The sequence below is a fragment of the Narcine bancroftii genome, chromosome 3, assembly GCF_036971445.1.
Source record: "Narcine bancroftii isolate sNarBan1 chromosome 3, sNarBan1.hap1, whole genome shotgun sequence".
NCBI lineage: Eukaryota > Metazoa > Chordata > Chondrichthyes > Torpediniformes > Narcinidae > Narcine > Narcine bancroftii.
In genome coordinates this window covers 110,823,737-110,849,615 of record NC_091471.1, presented here as the reverse complement: position 1 = coordinate 110,849,615, position 25,879 = coordinate 110,823,737, and the positions used below count along the sequence as shown (strand labels likewise).

General features: G+C 42.6%; 2 protein-coding genes across 11 annotated transcripts in view; one reads left to right on the top strand and one right to left on the bottom strand.

Annotated features, from left to right (window-relative positions):
• The window catches only part of LOC138757472 (amyloid beta precursor protein binding family B member 2-like), a 367,320-nt gene that overhangs the window by 4,757 nt on the left and 336,684 nt on the right, over window positions 1-25,879 (bottom strand). For 4 of the 5 annotated variants that reach the window (XM_069924835.1, XM_069924831.1, XM_069924834.1 and 1 more), the window contains 5 exons: window positions 18,490-18,604; window positions 17,954-18,041; window positions 13,367-13,450; window positions 10,244-10,359; window positions 4,994-5,173 (listed from right to left, as the gene is read on the bottom strand). In XM_069924835.1, coding sequence (XP_069780936.1) covers window positions 4,994-5,173; window positions 10,244-10,359; window positions 13,367-13,450; window positions 17,954-18,041; window positions 18,490-18,604 — 583 coding nt within the window. The remainder of the gene's footprint in view (window positions 1-4,993; window positions 5,174-10,243; window positions 10,360-13,366; window positions 13,451-17,953; window positions 18,042-18,489; window positions 18,605-25,879) is intronic. The other variant, XM_069924832.1, reaches the window with a different exon arrangement.
• Window positions 1-25,879, top strand: part of LOC138757470 (putative methyltransferase NSUN7) — a 141,960-nt gene that overhangs the window by 103,066 nt on the left and 13,015 nt on the right. For 5 of the 6 annotated variants that reach the window (XM_069924830.1, XM_069924825.1, XM_069924826.1 and 2 more), the window contains one exon: window positions 3,687-3,958. The exons of the other annotated variant lie outside the window; for it this stretch is intronic. In XM_069924830.1, coding sequence (XP_069780931.1) covers window positions 3,687-3,694 — 8 coding nt within the window. In that variant the 3' untranslated portion in view covers window positions 3,695-3,958. Of the gene's footprint in view, window positions 1-3,686; window positions 3,959-25,879 lie in introns of those variants that run through there. 6 annotated transcript variants of the gene reach the window in all.

Here is a 25,879-nt window from a genome sequence, read left to right as displayed (position 1 = left end):
TGAGGTGGTATGTGGGTGGAAAGAAAATGTTTGAAAACCACTGTTTTAATTGTACCTAATTGACTCATTATGTGCACGGTTTCATAACACCAAAGGAAATGGGCCAATGACAATTTTTCTCAAGCAAAATATTTTAGTAACAATTGGGTCGAGAGCAGTGATTCTCAATCTTCCCTTCCCACTCATATCCCATCTTAAGCAATCCCTTACTAATCACAGAGCACTGATGGCATAGGGATTACTTACAGTGGTATGTGAGTGGAAAGAAAAAAGGTTGAGAACCACTGCTTTAACAGAATGTTTGGGATCATTCTCTTGCTATAGGATGAAGCACTGTCTATTGACTTTGGAGGCATTTGCTGGAACTTGAGCAGATAAGGTGCTTCTCTTCTTTCTTTTTCCAATCTGTTTATTGAGTTATATTGAACATGTATACAAGACTTGCATTACAATCATGTATTTACAAGTGTGTAAGAAAAAGAACATATATTCTCTTTGGCTTGGCTTCGCGGACGAAGATTTATGGAGGGGGGTAAAAAGTCCACGTCAGCTGCAGGCTCGTTTGTGGCTGACAAGTCACTTATCTTTGTGAGGTTTTTCAGTTGGTTGTTTTTCCAGACTCTTTTGTGTAGTCTTCCAAAGGCACTATTTGCCTTGGCAAGTCTGTTGTCTATCTCATTGTCGATCCTTGCATCTGATGAAATGGTGCAGCCGAGATAGGTAAACTGGTTGACCGTTTTGAGTTTTGTGTGCCCGATGGAGATGTGGGGGGGCTGGTAGTCATGGTGGGGAGCTGGCTGATGGAGGACCTCAGTTTTCTTCAGGCTGACTTCCAGGCCAAACATTTTGGCAGTTTCCGCAAAGCAGGACGTCAAGCGCTGAAGAGCTGGCTCTGAATGGGCAACTAAAGCGGCATCATCTGCAAAGAGTAGTTCTCAGACAAGTTTCTCTTGTGTCTTGGTGTGAACATATATTAATAGTTAACAAAATATATTAACCACAATTTTTTCTCCTCTTGTAAAACCAAAAGAAAAAGAGAGAAAAAAATTATTACAAAATCCCCTCTAACTAATCTAAAAACACAAGGAAAAGGGACTGGGGAGTCCATTCTGAGAGTAAAGTAGGAAAACAAAGGGTTTCCTGGTTAAAAACAAATTTACCATAAGGAACTAGTAGAGAATCCAGTATAACATGATGATTCTTAAACTATCTGGAAATATTGAATAAACAGTTGCCAAACTTCTTCAAATTTAAATATCAAATATCTGACTCCTAATTTTCTCCAAACTTAAACATGACATGACAGCAGAGAGCCCATTGAAGTAGAGTAGGTGGGTTGGGATCCTTCCATTAAAGTAGTAATATGGCTTTTCTAGCCAATAATGTCGAAAAGGCAATTATTCTCTGTGCGGAAATAGGCATATGCCCAGTCTCTGCTGGCATGATTCCAAAAATAGCTGTTAATAGATTTGGTTGTAATTCTAATCCTAGAACTTTTGTTAAGGTTTCAAAGACACCTTTCTAAAATTATCTAGTTTTGAACATGGCCAGAACTTGAGTCAAACCCATGAGGTATATGTTTCTATACAGCTCAGAATTAATTTTGCTACTGCCATCAGGAGTTCTTTCTTTGGCTTGGCTTCGCGGACGAAGATTTATGCAGGGGGTAAAAGTCCACGTCAGCTGCAGGCTCGTTTGTGGCTGACAAGTCCGATGCGGGACAGGCAGACACGATTGCAGCGGTTGCAGGGGAAAATTGGTTGGTTGGGGTTGGGTGTTGGGTTTTTCCTCCTTTGCCTTTTGTCAGTGAGGTGGGCTCTGCGGTCTTCTTCAAAGGAGGTTGCTGCCCGCCAAACTGTGAGGCGCCAAGATGCACGGTTTGAGGCGTTATCAGCCCACTGGCGGTGGTCAATGTGGCAGGCACCAAGAGATTTCTTTAGGCAGTCCTTGTACCTTTTCTTTGGTGCATCTCTGTCACGGTGGCCAGTGGAGAGCTCGCCATATAACACGATCTTGGGAAGGCGATGGTCCTCCATTCTGGAGACGTGACCCATCCAGTGCAGCTGGATCTTCAGCAGCGTGGACTCGATGCTGTCGACCTCTGCCATCTTGAGTACTTCGACGTTAGGGATGAAAGCGCTCCAATGGATGTTGAGGATGGAGCGGAGACAACGCTGGTGGAAGCGTTCTAGGAGCCGTAGGTGGTGCCGGTAGAGGACCCATGATTCGGAGCCGAACAGGAGTGTGGGTATGACAACGGCTCTGTATACGCTTATCTTTGTGAGGTTTTTCAGTTGGTTGTTTTTCCAGACTCTTTTGTGTAGTCTTCCAAAGGCGCTATTTGCCTTGGCGAGTCTGTTGTCTATCTCATTGTCGATCCTTGTATTTGATGAAATGGTGCAGCCGAGATAGGTAAACTGGTTGACCGTTTTGAGTTTTGTGTGCCCGATGGAGATGTGGGGGGGCTGGTAGTCATGGTGGGGAGCTGGCTGATGGAGGACCTCCGTTTTCTTCAGGCTGACTTCCAGGCCAAACATTTTGGCAGTTTCCGCAAAGCAGGACGTCAAGCGCTGAAGAGCTGGCTCTGAATGGGCAACTAAAGCGGCATCGTCTGCAAAGAGTAGTTCACGGACAAGTTGCTCTTGTGTCTTGGTGTGAGCTTGCAGGCGCCTCAGATTGAAGAGACTGCCATCCGTGCGGTACCGAATGTAAACAACGTCTTCATTGTTGGGGTCTTTCATGGCACTTTCATCAGCAGTTACATCATCAATAAAGATCATAAGTGCACCAGTATCTGTGACAGTTATACATGCCCAGGCTATGACACCCCACCACCATGATAAAGTGGTATGCTTTGGATCTTGAGCAATTCCTTTACACCTCCACACTTTGCTCTTCCCATCAAAGGTTCATTTTGGTCTCATCTGACCATAAGACTCTTTTCCAGAATGATGCAAGCTCTTTTTAAATACTTGACAAACTTTTATCTCGCCATCCTCTTTCTGTGCCTAACTAGTGGTTTGCATCTTGCAGTGTAGTCTCTATTTCTGTTCAAGAAGTCTTCTGCGGTGATTTAAATATATGTTTAAGTGTGATATTTTAGTATTGACAATTTTTTGTTGTTGTTGTTAGAATTTTTTTAGGTTAAGTTTTATCTTTTTTTTTGTAAGTGGGTTTTTTTTTCATATATAATATTGTCAATTTTATTAACTCTTCACTCTTTTTTTGGGGGGAGGGTTGGACTAATTTTAAGTTAGACTATTAATATTGTGTTACAATTAATGGGGGGGGTATTTTGTGTAGTTTTCTGATGTAATATTGTAATCATATCTTTTTAAAAATTTTTTTCTATTTTTCTTTAAATGTAATTCTTTATTGTATTCATGTTATAAAATTTTAAATAAAGTCTTCAAAAAAAAAGAAGTCTTCTGCGGGCAGTAGTCATTGATACATCCACACCTGCCACCTGAAGAGTGTTTCTGATCTGTCGGACAGGCGTCTGGGGATTCTTCTCCTTTATGATGAGAATTTTGTCATCATCAGTGGAAGTTTTCCTTGGCCTCAGTTCATTTTTGAATACCAAGTTCACCAATATGTTCTTTCTTCTTAATGATGTTCCCAACAGTTGATTTTAGTAATCCTAATGTTTGAATGATGTCTCTTACTGTTTTATTTTTGCTTTTCAGCTTCATAATGGCTTCTTTGACTTTCATTGGCACAACTCTGGCCGTCTTGTTGAAAAATGGCAAAGATGAGCAAAGATGAGCTCTCTCATATCGACACCAATGATGCAATTAAATATACCCAAGTAATCACAAACATCTGTGAAGCCAAATGTCCCAAATATTATGGAGCTTTGAAATGTGGAGATTCAGTATAAAAAATGCTGCAATTTCTACATGGTCAAACTAAAATTTATACAACTAACCTTGAATAAAATATGGAATGTGCACTTTAATCACATGTGAATTGTTTGATTACAAATTTAAAACTGTGGAGCACAGGGACAAATAAAGGAAAAAAATGTCTCTGTCCCAAACATTATGGAGGGCACTGTAGGCACGTGTCTAATGTCAATGGTAAGGAATTTATTGGAAAAAAAATTGAGGGCAGGATTAATCTACATTTGGGAAGGTTAAAAAAAAGACTAAAGGTGGTTACATTGTTTTGTTAGAGGGAGATCCTGTTTACCCAATTCGATCAAATATTTTGAAGAGGTATCAAAATTTATTGATAAGGGCAGTGTCGTCAATGTAGATTCCATGGACTTCAGTAAAGCCTTTGTCAAAGACCCGCAAATCTATGGCTTCAATAAGGCTGTTGTAAAAGACCTACATGGGAGACAAGTCCAAATGGTTTCAGCCCATGCTACCCAAAGCAATTTGGATCCGACAGTGGCATGGTAATACACGAAGCGGAGGATGGTCATAATAGGATTGTTACCTTGTTTGAAAGCCTGTGACCTGTGGTGTACCACAGCCTGGAATGCAAGTGGAGACATCAGTAAACTGAAGATATCGGTACAAGGTTATCTCGATCTGTGCTCTGGGCTGGTGGTGGTGACAATTTTAATGCATTAAATAGAGGAGGTTGAGACAGAAACATATGAATCACTACTTTGTATGATATACATTTAAAAGTTTTAATAGAATAAGGACTTAGGATGTCATTTTTTGGTCCAATGTCCGTCAAAACGTAACTAATTAAATTTGTACATGTTGATAATGTCATTAGGGTGGCACAAGGAGGGAAATGCCACTTTCTTCAGGAGGTACTCTGTCAAATTTCCCTGTGGGTGGAACTCCAACAGGAAGCAAAAAGTTTAGTGCACAATTTTTTTCTTAAATAGGCTGGGAAGGGTCTGATTTTCTAGACAATACTTTGTTTTGATTTCCCACAATAATGTCAGTAGATTTATGGCAAATGGCAATAGTTATTTTTTTGGTCAGCCCAGTTTAAGAAAGTTTACAAAAATTATTCCAAGGGTACACACCATACATGCAGCCTGCACGGCCTCAGAAACGTTTCCTGCATTCGGCTCACACCAGAAGACATGACATTCAAAACGTTGATTTCCTGTGTCCATAATAAAGGCAAATGTATGGATATCCTTCCCCACTCCTATGAAGGACAGGAAACGAACACGGCACTCCAACAAAACCTCATCTTCATCCTGCTCCAGATGTTAGGAATAAAATCAGTTGTCACATTTTTTCTCTTCATTAAATGGGTGTGATAGTACAGATTCTATCACCAATGTGTATATGTACATATGTAGTGTAGGATGACTGTGATTGGCAGAGAGCGTAGCCACACCTACTGGCAGGTCTTAAAGGATTGCTCCTGGCCAAACCAGGTCATTCTGGACTGGTCGACCTACTTGTGATATGCTCCAGTCTTTTAGTTAATAAAAGCCTTGGTTTGGATCAATAAGTCTTTGGTTCTTTTGACGCGCACTACAATTTTATTAACTAAAAAAAAAATTTTTGAAGGGATGGAGCATATGCTATGGCTGGAATGCCTCGACATCGATCCAGTTAGCTACAGCCTCGAATGACTTTAAGCACAGGGTGAGATGCTTCGAAACATACTTACAGCTCTCTGACCCTGCTGTGATAGAGGACAACCATCGACTACTAATATTGATGACTATGGTGTCCCCGAGAGTCTACCAGAGTGTCCAGGACGCAACCACTTACGCCGCAGCCATGAAGGTGCTGAAAGGGCTCTACGAGCGACTGGTGAACAGGGTCTATGCTCGGTACAAACTTGCTATAAGGAGGAAACAGCCCGGTGAGTCCTGTAGAGCTTATATTCAGGCACTAAGGGCAATGGGCAGGGACTGTGCCTGCACAGACAGAACTGCTGAGGAGACCACAGACGATCTGATTTGGGATGCCTACGTGGCTGGGGTCCGATCGAATAAGGTGAGGCAACACCTGCTAGAGCATGGGGGAGAAAACCTAGAGGACGTGATCTGGATCGCAGAGACAATGGAGGCTGTGGTCTTAAATATGGACATGTACCCTCGGGGCTGGACCCCATACTCTGATGTGAGTAGGATGCCCTCCCTCTACCCTACTACTGCCACTACGCTGCCCGATGCAACCCCAAAGTGTTATTTCTGTGGGAGGAACAAGCACAGCAGGTCCCAGTACCCGGCGAGAAAAGCCAAGTGCCAGAAGTGCCTTAAAAATGGCCACTTTGCTGTACTTCATCACTCCAAAATGATCACTGTCAAACCAGTGCCTCGTGTGAATCCCAATCACCACTCTCCATTTCAAACACTTCTTCATCAGAGCTTTCGTCCAATGAGAGCGAGGACTCCACCGCGCGGCAGCGCCTGACGTCACAGGAGTGCACAAGGTATAACCCATCCTTGGCGCAATGATGTTCATCCTACCTCATAAACCAACGTCCGACCAGGCCCCAGCCACGACCTCAATGGACGCTGCCGACCGGGGACACGTCACCGCCACCGACGCTGCCGACCAGGGACCTGCAACCACTGACCGCCCCACAGCTGACCGCCCCACCGCTGACGGCAAGCAATGACCCCCAATACTTGCCATTCGCTGCAGGCAGCAACACCAACTCCTCGACACTATTTTCAGGCCCAACTGTTTGCATGACGTCATCACTCACAGTGGTGTGACGTCATCACACAGGACTCCACTGTCCCCATTACAAGTCTCTGTATCAGTAACCCTAGACCAGGACTTCCCCCATACCCTCACAAAAACAATGGAACTGATTAAAGTGCAAGGACACTATACCAATTGCTTATTTGACTCAGGGTCAACTGACAGTTTTATACTCCCAGACTTGGCCCACCGTTGCAGACTGGCTATTCTCCCCACTGCACAGAGAATTTCATTGGCGACCAGATCGCACTCGACTAGGGTAAAGGGGTACTGCGTGGTGAGCCTGAAAGTCCAGGGCATCACGTTCACAGACTTTAAACTGTTAGTCCTTCCCCAATTGTGTGCCCCTGCACTGCTGGGATTGGATTTTCAGTGCCAGTTTCAAACCGTTTCCCTGCACTTTGGGGGGCCTCACGCTCCGATCTCTGTCTGCAACCACTCCACCCGGAAACTTCCTGCCAGTGGCAGCCCGAGCCACCTGCCCCCGTGCCCCGGGGCCTCACCTGTAGTCTCTCCACTCTCCGAGTTGCTCTGCCAGTGCTTTTCGCAAATCTCACCCCTGGCTGGAAGCCCGTGGCCACCAAAAGCTGGCAATATAGTTATGAACACAGGAAATTTATCACAAGCGAGGTGCGCAGGCTGCTGGATGAGGAAATTATCGAACCTAGCTCAAGTCCATGGAGGGCCCAGGTAGTGGTTGTTAAAAACGGGGAGAAGCCACGGATGGTGGTTGACTACAGCCAGACAATCAACCGCTTCACTTTTCAGGATGCATACCCCTTTCCATGGATCACGGATGTGGTGAATCAGATCACCCAATTCCGTGTATTTTCCACCATTGACTTATGTTCGGCCTATCATCAGCTCCCAATCCGCCGAGAAGACTGACCTTTCACGGCCTTCGAAGCGAATGGACGGCTGTATCAATTCCTCAGGGTACCCTTTGGGGTCACAAATAGCGTCGCGGTCTTCCAGCGGGCAATGGACCGGATGGTGGACCAGAACGGGCTGACTACTACTTTCCCGTATCTGGACAATGTCACCATCTGAGGCCATGACACGGATGATAAAGACGCCAACCTTGAGAAATTTTTTCAGACTGCAATTCAGCTGAATTTGACCTACAATTTCGACAAGTGTGTCTTCCGGACCACTTGGCTCGCAATTCTGGGTTGTGTGGTGGAGAACGGGGTGGTCATGCCGGACCCCGACCGCATGCGTCCCCTCATGGACTTGCCCCCCTCCCTACACCCAGAAGGCACTCAGACGCTGCCTGGGTTTTTTCTCTTACTATGCCCAATGGATTCCACACTATGCCGACAAAGCACGGCCACTCATCAAGACCACCTTCTTCCCCCTGACAACCGAAGCCAGAGTGGCCTTCGACCGCATCAAATCGGACATCGCTGCACGCCATCGACGAGTCCATTCTGTTCCAAGTCGAGAGCGATGCGTCTGACTTTGCACTGGCAGCCAAATTGAACCAGGCAGCCCGACCTGCCAGGGTCCTGAGAGCCGGCACTCCACTGTTGAGAAGGAGGCCCAGGCCATAGTCGAAGCAGTACGTCATTGGAGACACTACCTCACTGGCAGGCGCTTTATGCTACTGACCGACCAACGCACGTCTTCTTTATGTTTAGCAATACCCAGCGAGGTAATATCAAGAATAACAAAATCGCCAGGTGGAGAATCGAGCTCTCCACCTTTAATTATGACATACTGTATCGGCCAGGTAAACTCAACAACCCGCCAGATGTGCTCTCCAGGGGGACTTGTGCCAACATACAACTGGACAGGCTGCAGAGACTCCATGAGGAGCTCTGTAATCCAGGGGTCACGAGTTTCGTGCACTTAGTCAAAGCTCGCAACCTGCCTTACACGGTCGAGGAGATTCGCTCCATGACCCGAGCCTGCCCGGTGTGCGCTGAGTGCAAGCCCCAGTTCTTCTGTCCGGAGAACACCCATGTCATCGAAGCCACCCACCCCTTTGAGCGTCTCAGTGTAGACTTCAAGGGGCTTCTACCGTCGACCAACCATAACACCTACATCATTACGGTCATTGACGAGTACTCCCGCTTCCCGTTTGCTGTGCCCTGCTCAGACATGATTACCTCCTCAATTATAGAGGCCCTGCACAGCATCTTCGCCATCTTCGGGTACCCCAGTTACATCCACAGTGACAGGGGGTCCTCGTTTAAGAACCCAGAGCTGCGGCAGTACCTTCTGGAGCGTGATATTGCTTCAACTAGAACCACCAGCTATAACCCATGCGGTAATGGGCAGGTCAAAAGAGAGGACGCCACCATCTGGAAAGCGGTTACGCTTGCCCTCCGGTCCAAAGGTCTCCCTACTTCTCGCTGGCAGGATGTGCTCACTAGTGCACTACACTCCATCTGCTCCCTCCTATGCAATGCGACCGATGCCACACCCCATGAAAGGATGTTCTCTTTCTCAAGGAAATCTGAGTCGAGTACGACCATACCGGTGTGGCTCACGGTTCCCGGTCCAGTCGTTTTATGACGCCATGTATGATACTCATAGAACGACCCCTTGGTTGACCGAGTGACTCTACTCCATACGAACCCGCATTATACCTAGGTTGAGTACCCGGACGGGTGGGAGGATACAGTCTCGGTAAGGGACCTAGCCCAAGCTGGTTCAGGCACAGCAGTGCCTTTAACTCAACCTCCCCCTATTCCTTCTCCCCCAGGTCGTGTGCTTGAACAGAGGGACCAGCACCACCCCACCAGCTCAGACCAGACTGTCAACAATGCCGTTGGGGAATTGAGCGAAGCAGTGGCCACACCCTTCGGGGCTGCCAGCGACACGACTCCGGCAACCCCAATCCCGGCACCATGGCGGTTACGCCGGATGGTCAGGCCCCCTGACCGGTACAGCCCCTAACTTCCATCCACCTTGGGGTCGGTTCTCAAAGAAGGGATGAATGTGATAGTACAGGTGTAGGATGACTGTAATTGGCTGAGAGTGTAGCCACGCCTACTGGCAAGTCTTAACAGTATTGCTCCTAGGTAAACCAGGTCATTCTGGACTGGTCGACCTACTTGTGATATGCTCCAATCTTTTAGTTAATAAAAGCCTTGGTTTGGATCAACAAGTCTTTGGTTCTTTCGACGGGCACTACAATGGTAACTTTTTAACAATGCATTAAGTTAAAATTTGGACAGTATCTTTGCAATGCCACATTACAGAATAAAGCATAATTAAAATCAAGAATTAAACCGATCATGATGAAGATACATTTAAATGGGAACTTTGTTAATGACTACAAGTTCCTGCACATTTATCAAACAATACCCTTAGGATATCTAATATCTGGTGCTAGAGAAGCAACCAGCTTACAAAATTGTAATAAAAATGTGATAGATGCTTTATCTTATTGGTATATTTAACGCAAATTTTAGCCATACAAATAATGAAGAAATATCCTAATGATGTTGGTTGCAGGAATTAGATAGATTATGAAAGAATAGGGGAATTGAGAATTATGGGGGTCTGGTGGGTAAGTGGTAAAGATCAGATCAGCCATTATCCTAATGAATCAGATGAAATACACCTGCTCCTATTTATTATGTTCTTACCTTCTGCCGTATCACGGTAACAGTGGCATCAGCAACATTCATAATCACAGATATCCAGTCTTCCTTGTTCGTTGTGACCATTAAGCTCTCAATTGCTCCATTCAGTATTTCGATTCCTTGCCATCACAACAGCAAAATGCAAGGTTCATTAGTTTGTATCGTTCCAAAACAATGGGCCCAATATTTACTCAGAGCCAACGGCAGGGGAATTGGATTTTTGGATTGGAAACCTGGAAATAACCTACAGGCCCCCCTAAATTTGACAGCAGGATTTAGCATCTTTTTTACTGGTTGCTTATCTAATAAATCGACAGTGGCTGCTGGCTGGAAACCCAGAGAGCGAGGACATTGGTTCAGTTTCTTGTTCTGGTAAAAGTTAAGAACACATGAGAAAGGTTGGTTGATTTCAGGGCAGGGTATGAATTTTGAGTGAAAGCCACTCCAAACATTAAAAATTAAATTGTAAATGGGAGGCATGCAAATTTCATGAAAAATGTCAGAAGTTTTGATTGGTCACTCGCCCTTGTTTTCATTCTAAGTGGAAGTTGGAAGCTTGGGGTTGTGTGGAAAGCTTTTACATATTTACCTTCCCACTCCTCTGTCCTTCAGTCAAAATATAATTTTGTTTTGATTCTCTAAGCTTATTTTTAAGAATAGTGTGCTCCAGTAGTATTGTATCTCATATTTAGTTGAACATCCAATATACAAAAGAATAAATAAAACATATTTCTTGTTCTTCAAGAGTGCAGCAAATAGAACATGGAGCATAACAGCACAGTGCAGTCCCTTCAGCCCTCGATATATGCCAACCCATCTATTCCTACCATAAAAGTATCAAACCCTCTCTATCCCATAACCCTCTTTTTCTTTCATCTATGTGCCTGCCTAAAAGTTTCTTAAATGTCCCTAATGTTTCAGCCTCCACCACCACCACCCCTGGCAATTCATTCCAGGCACCCACAATTCTCTATCTCCCTAAACTTTCCTCCCTTCACTTTGTAGAGATGTGCTCTGGTGTTTGCCATTCCTGCCCTGGGAAAAAGGCACTGGTTATCTACCTTATCTATGCCTCTTGGAATCTTGAAGACCTCTATTAAGTCTTCTTTCATCCTTCTATGCTCCAAAGAGAAAACTCCCAGTTTTACTAACCTTGCCTCATAAGACTTATTTTCCAATTCAGGCAACATCCTGATAAATCTCCTCTTCACCCTCTCCGCAGCTTCCACATCCTTCCTAAAATGAGTTGACCAGAAATGAACACAATACTCACCAAAGATTTGTAGAGTTGCAATATGATTTCTTGAATCTTGAACTTAATCCCCTGACTAATGAAGTCCAATTCCCCATAGATCTTGCTAACTATCCTACCCTATTCCAGACAACCAAGAGAGACCTATGGATTTGGACCCCAAGGTCACTTTGTTCCTCTGATCATTAACCCTGTACTCAGCCTTCAGATCTGACCTTCCAAAATGCATCACCTCATACTTATCCAGATTGAACTCCATCTGCCACTATTCCACCCAACTCTGCATCCTGTCTATATCCTTTTGTAACTTACGACAACCTTCAACACTATCCACAACCCCTTCAACCTTCACATCATTTGCAAACTTACTGACCATCCTTCCACTTCTTCATCTAGGTTATTTATAAAGATCACAAAGAGCAGGGGTCCCAGAAAACACCCCTGTGGAACTACGCTGGTCACTGACCGCCAGACAGAATATTTCCACTCTACTATGACTCTGCTTTTGACAAGCCAATTTTTGGCCAAGGTTCCACGGATCCCGTGCCTCATGACTTTCTGAACTAAAATCCATCTATACCACATATACCACCCTACCTTAATTAATTTCTTTTGTTACCTCTTTAAAAATCTCAATTAGGCTCATGAGGCACTACCTCCCCCTCACAAAGCCAATCTGACTATCCTTGAGTACACTCTACTTCTCCAAATGCTCACAGATCCTATCCTTAAGAATCCTCTCTAATAGTTTGCACACCACTGACGTAACACTAACCGGTCTATAATTCCCATAATTCTCCCTAGTACCTTTTTTTAATCAAGGGGACTACATTTGCCATTCTCCAATCCTCCAGCACCTCCCCGTGGCCAAGGAAGATGCAAAGATCATAGCCAATGCCACAGCCATCTCTTCCCTCCCTTCCCATAGCAAACTGGCATGACTTAACCTGACTTATCCATTTTCTGTTTGTATGAAGATCTAGCACTTTCTCTTTCCTAATCTCAACATTGTCCAGCACACAAGCTTGTTCCATTCTAACCTCACCTTGATCTAGGTCCTTTTTTCTGTAATTGAAAGTGCTAACTGAATTTAATCAGGGGGCAATCATGGGGGCAATTTTATTCAGAACTTAAACAAGCCAGATTGGACTTTTTTCACAATTTCCCATGCACTTGCTCCCAATGCAGCCACATTTTGTCATCTTGTGGGTCTAATCAGGGCCAAGCCTCGCTGTTGTCCAAATGGAATAGTCTACAAGTGATGACTAGGCCTCAGGCCCAACTCTAATGAGCTTTTGAAAGTTCATGTACTCAATAGCTTTTAACAACTGCTCAAAATGTCACATCAGAAACAAGTAGAACAAGTAGTTTAAAGAATTCAACTTATCAAAAGTTAACAATTTTTAGTGATTTTGATTGAAACAGTAATATTAATTAGAGAAAAAAAGTGTAGTATAAGCTCTGAAATCCTGAATTCAAGCAACTGGCAGCCTCAATAAACTGGCAAAAAAATTGCAGAAAATAAATAGGTGAAAAATACTGAAGTTTAAAATTGGTGTGCCTCACCATTAGTTTGCCAATCCACGCAACATGCAATCTCAAGCAACCAGAAAATTCACAAACTGTCCACCCAAGTCAGCAACCTTCTTCAATTGAATGGGTGCACTCTTCTTATGTCTGTTATGAAATGGATGGGAGGAAGGAAACTCTGGCCCAGACCCAGGCATTTGACCTTCAGTGAGTTTCTGAATCTAATGCTCTGTTGAGGAGGCACAGAATTCAGGAACATGCTTATCTGTGGACCTTTATGACAGTAGTCTTTCAAACACAAAAAGTAAATATCTGCCCACTATTTGTAATCCATTAAAATTTACCTAATGGTTTGGCCACAGGTAAGGCTCCGAGATATTGAACGTGAAATTTCTGTACCAGTTCCGTCTTTGGAGTTGGGAAATCTACTACAGAGCACAAGCAAATTTAGACACATCAAATTACATTTTCCTCAGTTACTTTAGTTAGCAATATCAAATTATAAATACCAAAGGCATTCATGTGCAAGTAGAAAGTTCAACTGATAAAATTTTCAAACCATGATAATTTTTCTGACTGGCTGAAATATATAAAAATTGCAAAAACACATGAATAGAGTTGCCACCATGAGGGAAGTGAATTAAGTTACATACTTGTTTCATCTGTAAAATAAACTTGATTTAATGCAATTTTTAAAGGATTGGTATAATCACACCATGTCAAAATGTGTTGCACTTTCTTTTATTATACTAATTTTCAGAGAAAATGGGAACTTTTGTTCTTGTAATCAATGGAATTAAGTTTTTATATTCAGTATAACTCTGATTATCTGAAATTCTTTAAAAAAATTGGATAAATGAGGATATCCAAAACAAATTGGAAATCCTTATCTATCCGAATGTTTTTCAGAGCTGAACTGATCTCACAGGGTTAAAAAAAAATTTCACTCGACATTAAATTAGAATGATTGTCTTTGTTTCAGGTAACTCACTCCTCTCTCTCTTTCCATTTCTTCTTTACCTTCTCCATTGACTTTTCTCTTTAACTCTTCCTCTCAAACTGTGTGCCACTGTCTCCCAGCCACAAGCAGTCGGAAGAATCCTTTGTTTGGCAACATCAAGGAGAGTGGTCGAACTTGGGCTCAGTGGTGTTTCCTCCCCTCCCTCCTTGGCACACCGGAGCTCCCGATGCCAACTCCAAACTTTACCCTCGGCCTACTTACGCACATGCACACCAGACTCCCTGGTGTGCACATGTGGTAAGCCTTGGGGAGGATTTGGAGTCGGAACTCGGCTGTTGGGAGCTCCAGTGACTGGAGAGAAAGGATCCCACCAACTTGTCAGTGAGTGTTCCACTGGCCTGAGAAGCCTCCCTAAGGACCAGAGGTAGCAGTGGGGATGTGTCAGGGATCGGTGGCGGTGTTGGGAGGTCTCGGTGATCGGCGGTGGCGTCACAGCCAGTTTGGTGAGAATTAAACATTATTTTAATGCTTAAAAAGCCTTCCCTTGATGTTTAAAGATTGATGTAAGTGATTTGCTGTTGCTACTGGGCTGTTTTTAAAAGATGACCAGTTATCTGAAAAAACGTTTATCCCAACCATTTTGCATAATCGGAGTTGTACTCTACCTGTACATCGAAAGATTTTGATTTTGCACTGTGCTTTCTTGGATCTAAGAACATCCTGTAATATGTAGGAATTGTGTGCAAAATAACCACAATCAAATTTTAGTGATATTGAAGAAAGATAAATATCAGCCAAGACCCCTAAAAATAAATTCCTGGGTCTATTTAAGAAGTAACCTCCTGGAATGGTGGCACCTACTAAAGTCCAGAACTCACTTGGTACTAAAGTAGAGCAGCAATGGTTAGCAAATTCTTTCAAACAAATGAAGAGAGTGCCACCATGGAGGGATCACAAATGCCAGTGGTGCTATGTGCCAAACAATATGTGCAAAGACTACTATGAACATATTCAGTAACACTGAATGTAGTGACTGATCTGGTTGAGGATGGAGATCTTGTCGCTGAGGAGGACTTTGCCGTCTGAGCTGCGCAGCGGGCTTTGGACTTGGGGTGAGGGGGTGTACACAGCCTTTAGAGCCTCGTAAAAACCCCTGAAGTCGCCAATGTCCGCGCTGAGCTGGGTTCGTTTGGCGAGGCTAGTCCACCACTCATTTTGGATCTCCCGGAGTTTGCGCTGAAGATGGCTGCATGCGCGACGGAAGGCTCGTTTCTTCTCTGGCCAGGGCGGCTTTGCAAGGTGAGCCTGGTGGGCAGCTCGCTTCTTTGCCAGCAGCTCCTGCATTTCCTGGTTGTTTTCGTTGAACCAGTCCTTGTTTTTCCTGGAGGAGAAGCCCAGTACCTCTTCAGTGGATTGCAGTATGGCAGTCTTCAGCTGATCCCAGAGGGTTTCAGGGGACGAGTCCGTGAGGCGGATTGCATCCTCGAGCTTTGCTTTGAGGTTTGCCTGGAAGTTTCCTCTCATTTCTACTGATTGTTCATCCTCAACCGATGGTCAGAACACTTCCAATCTCTTTTCAGTGCCAACCGCTCAATCCAAGAATCCGCCCTGCTCCAGCTCCCTCAACAGCCCTTAAGGCTAGAGCTAGATGAGGTCCTCACCTGGGAAGAGACATATAAGGCAATTGAACAACTGAAAAGTGACAAAGCAGCAGGTATGGATGGAATCCCCCCAGAGGTCTGGAAGACTGGCGGCAAAATTCTGCATGCCAAACTGCATGAGTTTTTCAAGCTCTGCTGGGACCAAGGAAAGCTGCCTCAGGACCTTCGTGATGCCATCATCATCACCCTGTACAAAAACAAAGGCAAGAAATCAGATTGCTCAAACTACAGGGGAATCACGCTGCTCTCCATTGCAAGCAAAATCTTCGCTAGGATTCTCCTAAATAGAATAATACCTAGTGTCGCTGAAAATGTTCTCCCAGAATCACAGTGCGGCTTTCGAACAAACAGAGGAACTACTGCCATGGTCTTTGCCCTCAGACAGCTCCAAGAAAAGTGCAGAGAACAAAACAAAGGACTCTACATCACCTTTGTTGACCTCACCAAAGCCTTCGACACCGTGAGTAGGAAAGGGCTTTGGCAAATACTAGAGTGCCTCGGATGCCCCCTAAAGTTCCTCAACGTGGTTATCCAACTGCACGAAAACCAACAAGGTCGGGTCAGATACAGCAATGAGCTCTCTGAACCTTTCTCCATTAACAATGGTGTGAAGCAAGGCTGCGTTCTAGCACCAACCCTCTTTTCAATCTTCTTCAGCATGATGCTGAAACAAGCCATGAAAGACCACAACAATGAAGATGCTGTTTACATCCGGTACCACACGGATGGCAGTCTCTTCAATCTGAGGCGCCTGCAAGCTCACACCAAGACACAAGAGCAACTTGTCCGTGAACTACTCTTTGCAGACGATGCCGCTTTATTTGCCCATTCAGAGCCAGCTCTTCAGAGCTTGACGTCCTGTTTTGTGGAAACTGCCAAAATGTTTGGCCTGAAGTCAATCTGAAGAAAACTGAGGTCCTCCATCAGCCAGCTCCCCACCATGACTACCAGCCCCCCCACATTTCCATCGGGCACACAAAACTCAAAACGGTCAACCAGTTTACCTATCTCAGCTGCACCATTTCATCGGATGCAAGGATCGACAACGAGATAGACAACAGACTCGCCAAGGCAAATAGCGCCTTTGGAAGACTACACAAAAGAGTCTGGAAAAACAACCAACTGAAAAACCTCACAAAGATTAGCGTATACAGAGCTGTTGTCATACCCACACTCCTGTTCGGCTCCGAATCATGGGTCCTTTACCGGCATCACCTATGGCTCCAAGAATGCTTCCACCAGCGTTGTCTCCACTCCATGCTCAACATTCATTGGAGCGACTTCATCTCCAACATAGAAGTACTTGAGATGGCAGAGGCCGACAGCATCGAATCCACGCTGCTGAAGATCAAACTGCGCTGGGTAGGTCATGTCTCCAGAATGGAGGACCATCGCCTTCCCAAGATCGTGTTATATGGTGAGCTCTCCACTGGCCACCGAGACAGAGGTGCACCAAAGAAGAGGTACAAGGACTGCCTAAAGAAAGCTCTTGGTGCCTGCCACATTGACCATTGCCAGTGGGCTGATATTGCCTCAAACCGTGCATCTTGGCGCCTCACAGTTCGGCGGGCAGCAACCTCCTTTGAAGAAGAATGCAGAGCCCACCTCACTGTCAAAAGACAAAGGAGGAAAAACCCAACACCCAACCCCAACCAACCAATTTTCCCTTGCAACCGTGTCTGCCTGTCCCGCATCGGACTTGTCAGCCACAAATGAACCTGCAGCTGACGTGGACATTACCCCTCCATAAATCTTCGTCCGCGAAGCCAAGCCAAAGTGACTGATCTACACTAAGAATGCAAAGAGCTTTGCACCTGTGTTGTTCTTTTATATGTCATTTTTATCAATAAAGTTTATTTTTGAAAAAAATGGTTTAGCAAATGAAACTGATCTGAACATTCAAAGGTGCAGAAGTTTGTGAGGTACTTACTGAACCTCACGCAGCCACTACAAAGTACCTGTAGAAAGGACTATTCATTTGTAGAATCTTACCACCAGTGGACATTTAATGGCTGGGAACTGGGTAATAACCTGTCAAATGTTTTATCGGTGCATTGTTTAGGGAGGATACATGAATGGGTTGAATCATTGTACAAGAACGTATCAATGATACACTGAATATTGCAAAGGACATCTGCTGACAGTCTACAATATATATTATGAGTAAAATTTAGATCAGTTATTTTCTGTCTCTGGAATGGGAGTTGATTCCACAATCTTTTCAAAGGCAAGACTGCCAATAGCAAGCACCCAATGAAAAAAAAGATGATAATACTCTTAAGATTTGTTTTTCCTGAAAAAAATATTACCTTGCAGAGGAACATCAAGGTTCACATTGACTCGTTCCTGAGAGACACTGCAAGCCACAGCTTTGGCATTCCTCCGCTCTGCCATAATCTGCAATATTGAGAATTGCAAAATAGACCATTATTGATTATTCCGATCCTTTTTATTTTTTTATCTGTCAGCCTGAAGTCAAAGAGAGCTCTGTTCATATTTTAAATACAGGGAAAATAAGTAAACTAAAGCTAATTCTCAGGACATGATTATCAACTCTTCTTATATAGTCACAGCCTAAATCTGTAATGTCATTCATATAAAATTGCAACCCTAACATTTCACCTCTATTCTCACCGTTACCTTAATTTTGGTGAAATAGACAAGTTTCCCTTCTACACACGAGAAAATAAAATATAAGTACCCATTGCCCATTTTCAGCAAAAACAGATGATTTTTACCTTTATGGCTACTTACAAAATCATGAAAATGCAGGAAGCTTTAAGATGCAAACAATGAGCATTTGTTATTCCCCTGGAGAATTTTGTGCAGATGGGAATTCTCTCACCTTTGAACAGATTTCGTGAAGACTAGTTGCGATGGCTTTTGCTGGTGTATCACAACGGAACACATGACATTTTAGAATTCGTGTATCTTTATCTCTTGCCACGTAAGCAAAATCTCTGCACAAATAAAAAAAAGATGAATCATTAGATGCAATTATTTGATGTTATTATTTGAACTCACAAAAGAATAAGGAAAGCGAAGTGCTCCTGTTGTGATTTTCTTGTCCCTCTTTTTTTAGTTTGTAGGGGGTAGGGGGAAGGGTGGGGAATTTATAGGATGTTTTTCTTTCTTTTGCATTTCTTTACTTTCTTTTTTATAAGATAACACATGTATTTGGATTAAGTTTGAAATATTGGGATATGTTTGCTAGTGGTTATATATTAAATAAAATATTAATAAACAACAAAAGGGTAAGGGTTGCTCAAACTTTGAGTGCTGGGTTCAGGTCAGAGTACGTTGTTAACTTTCCCAAGGGGTGTCTTTAATTTTCTGTCATTTCTGATTGTACTCCTTGATAGTGAAATTTGGCTCTTTGGACCAAGTATGCACATCCCTAGATCAGTTAAAATGAAAGAAATTAAATACATTGGCAGAACCAAATGATAGATTAAAAAAAAAACAGCCAATTAGTTATTTTCAATTTTAAAAAAATATAGATATACAACATTGTAACAGGCCATTTTAGTCATGAGTCTGTGCCCCCAATTTACATCCAAATAACCTACACCCCCGGGACATTTCAAACAGCGGGAAGAAACCGGAGCCCCTAGACAAAACCCACACAGACAAACTCTTTATAGACAGCGCGGGATTTTAACCCCAGTCCCAATTGCTGGCACTGTAAAGGTGTTGCACTAACTGCTACACCACTGTATGTGAAGAAAGATTCTGACAACAGAATTTTGATCTGAAGTGCCCTGTTTTAAAGAGTGGTCAGCGTGATTCCATCATTTGCAAAAAAAAAAAAAATGGATGAGTATCTGACAAAAAGAAATTATAAAGCAATGGAAAGGGGACTGGGTAGTGGGGTCACCTGGATTGGCTTTACAAAGAATTGATATGAACTGATTGGACAAATTGTCTCCAACATTGCTGCAACAATTATTTAACTGTCTTTTGTACCATTAAGCATGAATTAAATATTTTGCTTACACGTTTTCATTTACAAAAGGAGAAGATGCATGCATCATTTTCAATGCTAGGACAGAGTCCTGATGCAATAACACATCATCCTAAAAACAATAATTTTTAACAATCTTCTGTCAACATATAATCCATGAAAGAGTTTTCAGGTGAACTAGAAGAGTAGAAACATAGAGGAACAATATTGATGAGCAATGCTTAATCTGTTCACACCATATCCCTCTGCTATTTGGCTGTGGCATGAAACTGCCAAAGCAGCTGGGAGAGACCATTATCAGAATGTATTTTCTATTTCTTTTGCCAACATTACCATTGGAAATTTACCACCCACAGGAAACAAACTGTAAACCAGACAGATTGTAGTTTAAAGTTCAATTTATTTAATTATTTCATATAAACAAGTTTGATTTTTTTTTTAACTTTTGCTAAACAGTAATTCTATAACAAATGTCTTCTTAAAGTGACAAAAGAAACCCTGGAGTAATAATTGCAGTCATATATAAAGCCTTGAACAATTGTCTCATCCCACACTAATGCACAACAGAGTGAGCATAAATAATCTGCAGTTTTTGTTCTCTGAACCATTGCACTGAAACACTGCTCTGCCATGTGATTTATTACTGCAAGCCATTTAAATTTGCTCACAAGTGAAGAGCTGTTTGAAGTAAAAGTGGATTTTGCAGAAGATTGTGCTGTATTCACAGAATTTGTCACAATTAATGCAAGCTGGGCAGTAAATTTTACAACCATGTTGAATGATACAAAAAAAATGATTCTGAAGAAATGGCAGGTCTTAAAGTGCACCGTCCAATCCTCCCAAATAAAAACACTGAAAAATCCCATAATTACAATAAGAGGCTATTTGTTAGAAGCTTCATTTAACCTCTTCATCCCATTACTGAACAGTGGAAATACCCATAGGGTACCACTGTGACAGAGTTTTAATGGGAAAAAGAATATGAGATCCACATTGAAACTCTTTACATGTTCTTGATATTGAAGCCTCTGGATTAAAACTAATAACATTTAAAATAAGTTAACACTTTATGTTGAGCATTAATTTTTTTTAAACAAAATGTACTCAGGAATTAGTTGACTCATAAAATATCGGTGAACCGTAGGACAGAAGGATATCAATTTTCAGCAATATTTCTTTAATAGAGAGAACAGCCAATGGTCCACCCTTCCTACAACTTGCTAATTTAATTTCACAAGACAACTTCTGATGCTAGACATTCAACGTGCATAAAATGATAGATTGCTTAGCTAATACCAGGAGGCAGTAACAGGAAATACAGCTAATGTGGAACATGCTATTAGTGATGAAGGTCACGTACATTATGAACATTTATAAATCCCTTCTTTGTGTAGGAAATCAAAATCAGAACCCTGATAATCTAAACATTTTTCTAAGATAGTTTTATTATTATTAAATAATATGATGATCTAACCTATGTGAAATTTTTGACAAGATTAATACTCCCTTGGCTGTGTTGCTGGCACCTTGTATATTCTTTTAGTTGGTGTTCAAATGTCAAATGAATCTGGTACAGAGTTTGAAGAAAAAAAGCACAGAACCCTCATACCTTTTGCATTTTGTTTCACTTAATTTTCAGTTTGGATTTCAAACAGATATTTTAGTCATCGAAGCCCTACAGCACAATAAATGCCCTTTAACCCACAAAGTTGTGCCATTTACTAGGCTTATCCATAGACCTCTATTTTTCTGAGTTTCTAAAAAGTCTCTTAAAAGACCCAATCGCATCCGCCTCCACCACCATTACCGGCAGCCCATTCCACACAGTCACCACTCTCTGTGAATAAACATACCTCTGACATTTCCTCCCCAGCTCCTTAAACCTGTGTCCTCTTGTGGCAGCCATTTCAATCCTGGGAAAAAGCCTTTATCTACACAATCAATGGTTTTCATCATCTTATACACCTCTATCATGACACCTCTCATCCTCTGCTGTTCCAAGGAGAAAAGGCCGAGTTCACTCAACCTGTTTTCATAAGGCATGCTCCGTAATCTAGGCAACATCTTCATAAATTTTCTCTGCACCCTTTCTATGGGTTTCACATCCTTCCGGTAGTGAGGTGACTAGAACTGTGCACAGTGGGGTCTGACCAGGATCTTATATAGCTGCAACATTACCTCTCGGCTCTTAAATTAAGTTCCACGATTAAAGAAGGTCAATACACCGTATGCCTTCTTAACTACAGAGTCAATCTGCGCAGCTGCTTTGAGCACCCTATGGACTCAGACCCCAAGATCCCTCTGATCCTCCACACTGCCAAGAATATTACCATTAATACTATATTCTGCCATCATATTTGACCTATCAAAATGAATCACTTCACACTTATCTGGGTTGAACTCCTACTCAGCCCAGTTTTGCAACTTATCAATGTCTCGCTGTAACCTCTAACGACCCTCCACACAACCCACAACATCCCCAACCTGTTTGTCATCAGGAAACTTACTAACCCATCCTCCACTTCCTCATCCAGGTCATTTATAAAAATCACGAAGAGTAAGGATCCCAGAACAGATCGCTGAGGCACACCACTGGTCACTGACCACCATGCAGAATATAACTTCTCTACAACCACTCATCACCATCTCTGGGCAAGCCAGTCCCAGATCCACAAAACAATGTCTCCTTGGATCTCATGCCTCCTTACTTTCTCAATAAGCCTTGCATGGGGAACCTTATCAAATGCCTTGCTGAAAATCATATACACTACATCTACTGTTCTTCCTTCATCTATGTGTTTAGTCACATCCTCCAAAAATTCAATAGGCTTGTAAGGCACTACCTGTCCTTGACAAAGTCATGTTGACTATTCCTAATCATAATATACCTCTCCAAATATTTATAAATTCTGCCCCTCAGGATCTTTTCATCAACTTACCAACCACTGAAGTGAGATGCACTGGTCTATAATTTCCTGGGCTCTCTCTACTTTCTTTCTTGAATAAAAGAACAACATCCGCAATCCTCCAAAACCTCTCCTGTGCCCACTGATGATTCAAAGATCATCACCAGAGAAATTACTTCCCTCACCTCTCAAAGTAGCATGGGGTACATCTCATCTGGTCCCAGCAACTTATCTAACTTGATGCTTTCCAAAAGCTCCAGCATATCCTCTCTTTTAATATCTACATGCTCAAGCTTTTCGGTCTGCTGCAAGTCATCACTACAATCACCAAGATCCTTTTCCATAGTGACTACTGAAGTAAAGTATTCATTAAATACCGGTACCTCTGCTATTTCCTCTGGTTCCATACACACTTTACCATTGCCACACTTGATAGATTCTATTTCACATTTTACCCTCTTGCTCATCACATACTTATAAAATCTTGCCCGCCAAGGCCTTCTCATGATCCCTTCTGGCTCTCCTAATTTTCTTTTTAAACTCCTTCCTATTAGCCTTGTAATCTTCAAGATCACTAACATTACCTAGTTCTCTGAACTTTTTTTAAGTTTTTCTTTTCTTCTTGACTAGTTTTTTTTACAGCCTTTGTACACCATAGTTCCTATACCCTACCATAACCTCCCTATCTCATTGGAATGTATTTATACAGAACTCCACGCAAACATCCCCTAAACATTCACCACATTTCTTCCACACTTTTCCCTGAGAACATCTGTTCCCAATTTAAGTTTCCAATTTCCTGCCCGATTTTCTCATAATTCCCTTCACTTCAATTAAACACTTTTCTAACTCATCTGTTCCAATGCTATTGTAAAGAAGGTAGAATTCCAAAATGCTCTCCTACTGAGAGATCTGTCACCTGACCAGGTTTATTTCCCAATACCAAATCAAATACAGTCTCTCCTCTTGTAGGCTTATCTACATATTGCATCAAGAAACCTTCCACAAACTCCACCCCATCTAAACCCTTTGCACTAGAGAGATGTCAATCGATAATTTGGGAAATTAAAATCTCCCATCACAACTCCATTATTACTCCTTTCCAGGATCTGTTTTTCTATCTGTTCCTTGATATCCCTGATCCTATTGGGCAGCCTATAAAAATCACCCAATAAAGTTACTGACCCTTTCCTATTCCTAATCTTCACTCACAGAAATTCCGTAGACAATCCTTCCATGACATCCACCTTTTCTGCAGCTGTGACTCTATCTCTGATCAACAGTGCCATCCCCCCACCTCTTTTGCCTCTCTCCCTGCCCTTTCTGAAAGCCAGAATTTGAAGTAACCATTCCTGTTCCCGAGTAATGGCCACCACATTATAGCTCCAACTACTGATCCACCCTCTAAGCTGATTTACTTTGTTCACAATACACCTTGCATTAAAATAGACACATCTCAAACCATCTGTCTGAGCATGTCCCCTCCCTATCACCTGCCTATCCTCCCTCAAACACTGTTTCTGTTTGTGAGCCAACCTCCTTTTCCTCAGTCTCTTCAGTTCAGTTCCCATCTCCCAATATTTCTAGTTTAAACTCTCCACAGTAGCCTCAGTAAACCTCCCTGCCAGGATATTGGTCCTCCTAGGATTCAAAAAGAACCTGTCCTTTCTGTACAGGTCACACCTGGCCCAACAGACAGCCCAATGATCCAGAAATCTGAATCTCTGGCCCTGCTCCAATCCCTCAGCTACGTATTTATCCACCACTTCATTCTATTCCCATGTTCACTGTCACTTGGCACAGGCAGTAATTGCGAGATTACTAACTTTGCAGACCTGTTTCTCAACTTCCTTCCTAATTCACTGTGGTCTTTTTTCAGGACCTCTTCCCGTTTCCTACCAATGTCACTGGTACCAATATGTACCCTCTCACTGCAGGATATCTTGGACATGATCTGAAATATCCCGGACACCGTAAACTGGGAGGAAAACTACCATCTGAGTTTCTTTCCTGCGTCCACAGAATCGCCAGTCTGACCTCCTAACTATAGAGTTCCTTATCACTACTGTCTTCCTCTTCTTTTCCCTGACACCAGGGCCTGACTCTGTGCCCGAGGCACAGCCACTGTTGTTTTCCCCTGGATGAACTTTGGATCATTTGGTTTTTTTAAAATTTTTTTTATTTTTCACACTATGAACCATACTGACCAAAATACACACAAACATTTCCCTCTTGAATATACACTGTCATTTTCTCCCCTTTTCCCCCCTTCCCTTCCCTCCCTCCTTCACCCCCCCCACCCACTCAATGTTCAACATATATGATACATTAAACCCATTAAACAATGTCATCACACAATGAAAATAAACAAGAAATTTGTGTCTTCTACTTTTACATACTGGGTCAGTTCATTTCGTCTTCCTCTCCTTCTGTCATTTTAGATCATTTGTGAGGCAGTAATAGACAGGAGCTCCATGGAAACAGTCACCTGACTGTCAGGAGGCAGGTAGCTGGGTAACTGTCAGTAGAGGGAAGGGGAATAGACAGAGAGAGCAGAGCACCTCTCTGGCCGTTCCCATCAACAATAAGTATACTGTTTTGGATACTATTGGTGGGGATGACCTACCAGGGAAAAATTGTCATGGTCTCATCTCTGGCACTGAGACTGGACTCAGCTCAGAAAGGAAGGAGGGAAAAGAGGAAAGCAGTAGTGATAGGGGATTCGATAGGGGGACAGATAAGAGGTTCAGTGGGAAAGATGGGAGCCGGACTTGGGCAAAAGGATTCAATAACAATATTGGTCAAAATTATGCTCTGATAATATATCATTTATTAATGGCAGATATAGATTGGTACAATACAATTTTATGCACCAATTATACCTTACACTGCAAAAATGACATGGTTTAAAATCTGAAATTCCAGACTCTTGTGTTAGGTGTGGTATACAGATTGGAACTTTTATACATTCAACTTGGCTATGAGTGAAAGTAAGACTTGGCAAAAATTTTACAGAAATTATAGTAGAGGATTTTCCATTGGAACCAGAACTGTTAAAATATCAAATATTTGATATTTGATAGTGAGGATTGCACTAGCTGTAGCAAGGAAATGTATAGCTGTGGCTATGGAAATGCAAAGTTGTGTGCCCCCTGGAAAAGATAACATAATTTTAGTAAAAATATGACATGTTTATTAAAATATGGCAACCTTATTTGAATCATACTGGCTTAAAGATTTAATTAACATTCCCAAAAAGGTTTAAATAATATAGTTAGGTCAATAGCGTTGAATTCCTGAAGATCAAGATATAGATTAATTAATGAAGGCATGCTCAAACACTCCTTTTTTTGGACAATTGCTTT